Source organism: Bombyx mori, chromosome 7 (genome assembly GCF_030269925.1).
Source record: "Bombyx mori chromosome 7, ASM3026992v2".
Taxonomy (NCBI): Eukaryota; Metazoa; Arthropoda; class Insecta; order Lepidoptera; family Bombycidae; genus Bombyx; species Bombyx mori.
Window position 1 is genome coordinate 3110058 of NC_085113.1, and position 6772 is coordinate 3116829.

A 6772-nucleotide genomic window follows, 5' to 3' on the forward strand; every position below is an offset into this window, starting at 1 on the left:
CCGGCCCCCCGATATTCGGGAGCAGTCGGTTCAAAGAACCGGCTGTCCTCATTAATCGAGGGACCAGCTCCGCAAAGTGAGCACGAAAAGCCCACCGGCCGTCCAACACGAGGCCGAGGTACCTTAACTGCACCCCGACCCCTATCCGGACGCCCCCAACCACGATGTGGGCGTCGACAGGTGGCGCTCTCCGCGGCCCGTGAAACCACAAGGCCTCGGATTTACTGAGCGCCACGTCGAGGCCCAGTCTCTTGATCCTCCCGACGACGAGGGCCACTCCCGCTGTGGCGAGACGGGCAGACTCTCTATAATCATCCCCCCGGGCCACGACCAACGTGTCGTCCGCGTAACAAATAACGCGGAGACCCGGGAGGAGGGCACCCCTCAGCACCCAGTCGTACCCGATGTTCCACAAGAGGGGTCCGAGAACCGACCCCTGCGGAACACCACGCACGACCGGAAAACGGTGAAGGGTCCCACCGTACCCGGTACATTCGACCGACCTGGCCTCCAAATAGGAGCCAACCAGCCGGCGGAGGTAGAGGGGCACCCCATAATTTTCATACATAATATATTATCGAAATTTTGACAAATTCATTACAAGATGTAAATAAGACAGCCTGTATAATAGACAAATTGAAAGCAATGAAGTCGAAAGCGTAAGTTCTCAATCATTCGAGTTAACGACAATTGAGAAGAGGGTAGAAACACGCATCTACGAAAATCATATCTGAAACAAGCTTAAAATTTGTTACTCTATTATTTTACATTTTTTAAATTATAATAATGTATTAATTAAATCGGTCGCTAATGTACGTAGGCTTTTGAAGTTATAATAAATATATTTTTTGTTTTATTTGTGCTATTTTTCTGCCAGAACGATTAAATATTGTAATCTTATTCTTAGGCGTATTTTGAGTACGTAGGGATTCAAACGTATTTCTATTTCCATTGTAGTCAGCAGAAGTGATCATCCATTCCCATACGAAGGTGGGGCAGTATTTATTGCATTTGAATTACTATTTTAATCTCGTATCTGAAGATCGGTAATGTGAAAATGGAATATAAAAATCACAAACCATTGCATCTCAATTCAATTCTTAGAATTACAATAAAAAAAATACTACCACATCGCACCTTTCTTGGCTCGACGGTCCAAGATTCACTATGCTATAACAACTTAATAGTGCAGGAGCTGATTGTCGACTCGCCGACTAATGGCAGCTCCTGAACTATTTATCTCGCTTTTTATCGCGTTGCCTTTCCTGTATTTGTTGTTTTTGAACGCTGATTGCTGTTGTCCGCTGTGTTTTATCCGGGAGTAATAGATAATGAGACATTTCTTTGTTTTAAGTATCATATTTTTTCTAGTGACATCATGTCTGTGTGTAATATCAAAATATCAGTTAAATAAACGATTGATTCAATGTGATAGTTTCATTTTAATATTCCTTAAAGCACTCATTCTAGAAGGAAAGATAGACAGAGAGGCTCCAAACTATCCGTCAGATCTGGAATATCAACAACCCGGATAGTTCTTTGTAGGTTGAAGTCAAATCGAATTAGCTGGTTATTTAGAGCCCCTGCAAACATTGGAGTGGTAGCTTTGTCGATGCCAATCAATGTCGATGCAAAATCTGGTGAATAATCGTATGAGTACTGAAGAAAAATTTTTGACGTGACAACGTCTTATAATTCGATGGAGCCGGCTGCACGCACGAAAAAACATGACTCATGCGGCGTTACCTCGCTCTGAGGCGTATTTTCTCATGACGTTGTCACGTTCAACTATCGTCAGTAAACCGACTTTACAGACAACCGATTTTTTATTGTCAAATTTCATTAAATTAAATACATTAAAGTAAATCCTTTTACAATTTTAATAAATGAACACACAATAAACGGCATGTCGATGCTAGCCTTTGTGGACATTGTTTGGTGTCCAACAAATAAACTGCTTTGTGAATGTTGTGGTCAGTCAGTACACGTCATTTCGTTGTGAAACTTGATAGGCCTTTGACGGTTTTTCGGTGTTTTGCCGTTATGGTCTTTACGTTCGATGCTATTTTCATTATAAAAGTATTTAAAATAAAATACGGAATAATTATACGTATCTTAAAGCGCTGTAGCCGGCTTGGGTTCTATATAATGCTGAATGAATATTTTTGTTGTATTTTCTTCGGTTTCGTAAATAAATAAACATAAAACATTAAAACTGCTTTTAGGTTTCAATATCTCGATTCTTTTGTGACCACGAAAACTTTCGAAAAATCGGAAATAATTAGATGACGTTTTCGGTAATTTAAATTTTTTTTTTTGTGTTTGTATATTTATTTTTTATATTTCAGATACTGATTTATTTAATTGAAGATTTTAGGTGTTCTGTGTTTTTTTTATTGCCCTTGTAGGCAAACGAGCATACGGCCCACCCGATGGTGAGTGGTTACCGTCGCCCATGGACTTCAGCAATGCCAGAGGTAGAGCCAAGCCGCTGCCTACCGTCTGTCTACGGGTCTGTGTGTATGTGTGTGCGTTAATATCTCGTATGCTTCGTATATCAGAGAAAAATATATTTCCTTGTGACTAATGAATGATGCGGATTTTTTTATTTATTTTTAACGTAGCATTATATTTCAAATCTATGCAACTACTACTACTTAAATAGATCGTATCTAATTTGCCAACGTTAATACGAGTGTATTTATCAGAGGCTTTGTCTGAATTTCGACAATAATTGTGAACGACAGTCGAATCCCATCAAACGGACGGTCCTAACGCTTTCACAGCACAACAATGATTACGATCAAAAACAATTTTGGCTTCAGGCAGAACAATTTAAGTTTTTATCGTCCGATTTTGATCATTCTCCAATTGTGCGGATACGATTTCGATTATTACAACATCAATTTGGTGTTGAACGTTTTAACGAAAGCCTACTGCGCTAGTTTGACCTGCGTCGTCGTGTATGCAACCATTGCATGCTGCTCTTCGATACAGCTCTCGCATATTTGGTCGTTAATTGAATACGGTACTTCGGTCGTGATAATTGCGTGTTTCAGAAGCCAAACTAAACTATTCTTGAAACAGCTAACGACTTTAGACGTATATCTGAGGATCAGTAATAGGAGATTCGTGTTGGAGAAATGCAAAATTTTCACTATCACCTCGGTGATATTTCTGTTGAGAATCGTCTACACATCGATATACTGTAGCACCCATCACTGTTTTAACGTGTTAATCTATTTTCTGTTAAGCCAATTCGCTTTGGTGTGCTTAGATGTGAATAGGATTTGGAGATGCATAGTCTTTGACGCAATAAGGTATAGATTGAAAACTCTTCGTTTGAGAATGGAGGAGAATCCTGACTGTAATTATTATTTGTACGTAAAGAACAATAAGAGTATTAGGAAGAACAAGATTAGCTTCTGCCTGTTTCTGTACAGGACTATAGCCGATTTAGTCGATTTGGTTTCACCGGAATTGAACGTGTCGGTGAGTAACGTAATATGAATTCCACGAAGACAAAAAAAAACTATATTACTATTATTCAAATGGTACATGGTTACCGAAGCACATATACAGGGTGTCCCAGAAATAATGAATAATCCTGAAACACCTCATAGTAGAAATATTGAGGACACAAAAAAAAAACTCAAGTATTATACACCCAAATTGCGTATTTAAAAATAAAAGTTAATATTTTCCATTCTGCTGTGCGTTTCTAAAATATACAACAACGACAAAGAAATGAAATCCATAGGCTTTTTGGTGCTATATATTAATATTCTACATGGACTATACTAAATAATATGCAGGAAATCGTAGTTAGTGTAACTTCTTATAAAAGTTAATCTGAACTTAAATTTTAATCATGAAATTTGGTATTTTTTCTTTATTTTTAATTTGGGTACTACCTAAGGAATATTTATTTGTAATTTTTTATTTTGAGTCCCCTATAGCTAGGGTCTACTATGAGGTGTTTCAGGATTATCCATTCTTTCTGGGACACCCTGTATGCTACGGCCGTTTTGATATACGAAATCCAACTTAATTGTATTGTATAAAGTTTAAAATTTTCAAGCTGAGATTTCGTCGATTGCGTTGCTCGGGTTATGAACTCGGGTTATGACCTCGGGCGGAGATCGGACGTCGGACGAGATAGCATAATTCAACGGGGTTCGATTGCTGGATGGGGCTCTAAAAAGATTCTTGGACCAGCGGTCCACTACCAACATTTGCGGACTCAAAACCCACATAATCCGCGGGGCCCCTAAAACCGCAGACACCTCATGCACGAGATACAGCTCCCTGCCCGAAAAAAACCAGCAATGCATTTCGATTGTAAGAGTGGGGCAGCCGTAGTACCATAAAAAGAGACTGAGAACTCATGTCTCAAGGTGGTTGGTGGTATCTTGGTACTTTATGTTAAAAGGGTCCGGTGACCCACTCAAGCGATAAAAAAAAGCGCGAAGGTATCTGTGTCACGCTTACACGAAACCGATCCGCCTTAATATTTTTCACAGCTATTCCTGAGCGTCGCCTGCAGTCTACCGAAAATCGTCTCTAACGCCTACCACTTACTGTTAATTATCGAGGATCGGGTAAGTTTTATGAAATTAAGTGAGTAGTAATTGTTTAGTGAGAATAAAGAATATATATTAATTGCTTAGTGCGAATAAAGAATATTAACCATACTGTTATGCCGGTAAGAGCAACGCCATCTATATTCGAATAGCAGAAACGAATACCAAAAGAACTAGTGAGATCGAGAACGCTCGAGAAGTACAACGCCATCTGTTGTCAAATGACAGAAACGCATATTGAAAATACGCTTCTTGTGAGGAACGTTCTAGATAATTCTAGGGATGTCGTATCGACTATAAAAGCGTTGCAGGGATATCGCAAAGGCAGTTAACTCCAGCGCGTAGCAATACTAATCCGGTCATTAATCTCAGTAGCTTGCGTCTGTACTGTACTTAAATATTATTAAAACAAATATTAAAAGCAGTCTGTTTGTGGTGGATTTTTTGGAAATTTCTTTATGTTATTTCCAGGAACCGTTGGAGACTGGTGGATACGTCCTCATGCACACGCTGCAAGTATCATTGCTACTTTTCACACCATTCATAATTGTCGAGTGCTACACTATGGAAGTTGAAAAAATTAAGCTGTATCTTGTGCATAGACTGATCGACGAGAACGGTGAGTAATTTTACTGTAATTCTTTTTAGCCTAGTCATGTGCACTAGGCGTTAGAACTCACGACTCATCTTTTAAAATGTGAGGTTTTTTTTTTTATGGAAGAGAGATGAGCATAATATGGTTGGCGGTCACGCTTACAATTCATAGGCATTGCGAGAGGATAAGCTAAGCCGCTACATTACCTACTCAGCATCGTGGTTATTTATTGTTTGGAAGCGGCGATAGAAATGCGATATTTTGACATTCAACAATAATATTGACATTTCGGCTGATATAAAAGATTTGAATTTTATTTTGAACTAATAAAAAATGCCCGATCTTTATTTGGTCGGTATCAACGTATAATTGTCATATTTAAATTTTCAGATACGACAATGCGAGACAATATCAGACTCTTCCTCGAATACATGAGTGTGAGAACATTCAGGTACAGGATTTTTAGAATTGTGCCGGTAAATGCTACACTGCCACTGGAATTGGTGAACTTGTGCGTCAATTACGTCATCGTTCTTATCAACTTCACACATTTGTATGGCTGAGAATGTTCGCGAATCATCTATGAGAGTAGACATTCTATTGTCAGAAAAATAGCAAGCCTAATTTTGGTATGATTGTTTATAATTAAATAGTAATTACACTAGGGTTTACGTAGGCTTTGGCATGTGTTGTTGCTGTTAGGCGAGGTATAAGGACCGATTTATCACATAAGGCATTTTTTGGCTACGCAATGCCGCTATCCTCGAAGGGAAATTTGGCTTTTTGGGTATTTATACTTCACGTTCACGGGGCTCAGTCTGAAATACTTTACTAACACCTACCTTGGCAAAGCAGCGCATTGCTTAATCTACTATCGGATCAGGATCGGAACTCACTAGAGAGCTTTGTCTATGCCTTAGATTGGTCGTGAACTGCAGCATACGCCACGGATAGCGCCATTAAATGTCTCTGTTACGCCTCGACGAAAGAGATACCTTCAGAAGCGGCGGTCCGAAGTCAGTCTGCCGACACGAACACGAGGCAGATTATTTTGGCCCTACAGGAGCTGGGATTTCTGGTTCATTATAGTAGTAGGTGCATAATAGAGAAGATACGAAGGCCAAGCTGTATGTTGCACTTAGTGATCGACCTCCAAAAACAAACTCGTTCGCTTGTACGCAGTCGATGAACTACTATAGTTACCGGGGGTCACAAGGGCTGGTATAGTGTCATTGCTGCCAGATCCTCGGTCACGCCTCCATGGACCGGAAGTAGGAAACCAAGAAGGAAAGAAGAAATTAAGATTTTTCGTTTCCGCTATACAACAATTTAGGTGCCCCTAATCCAAGAGTAATGGTGACCAGACATCATCAGACTAAAAGAAAGAAAATAGAAAACAAAGAAAGAAAAAAGATCAATCTTAAATTACGATCTTTCATAATGAGGAAACAGCTGAAGAGAAGTAGGAGTAGTAGAAGTAGAACCAGGCACTCCATAAAAAAACGTGCTTTGTTTTGTATTTTAACAGAAAGCTAATATTAATTTTGGAGCCGAATCTGGAACTCAAGATTTCCATCAAATTATTTTCAAACTG

General features: G+C 39.4%; 1 protein-coding gene across 1 annotated transcript; it reads left to right on the forward strand.

The window, feature by feature from the left end:
- Nucleotides 1-2793: 2793 nt before the first annotated feature.
- On the forward strand, nucleotides 2794-5881 carry LOC134199105 (uncharacterized). Its single transcript, XM_062669276.1, has 4 exons — nucleotides 2794-3492; nucleotides 4524-4601; nucleotides 5055-5202; nucleotides 5569-5881. The coding sequence occupies exons 1-4, from the start codon at nucleotides 2794-2796 to the stop codon at nucleotides 5739-5741; spliced, it is 1098 nt and encodes a 365-aa protein (XP_062525260.1). The 3' UTR covers nucleotides 5742-5881.
- The last annotated feature ends 891 nt before the right edge of the window (nucleotides 5882-6772 follow it).

Coding starts and splice junctions, on each gene's coding strand:
- LOC134199105 (XM_062669276.1), top strand. CDS start 2,794: ATGATTACGATCAAAAACAATTTTGGCTTCAGGCAGAACAATTTAAGT. Junction 3,493..4,523: donor CACCGGAATTGAACGTGTCG/GTGAGTAACGTA, acceptor TATTTTTCACAG/CTATTCCTGAGCGTCGCCTG. Junction 4,602..5,054: donor TGTTAATTATCGAGGATCGG/GTAAGTTTTATG, acceptor TGTTATTTCCAG/GAACCGTTGGAGACTGGTGG.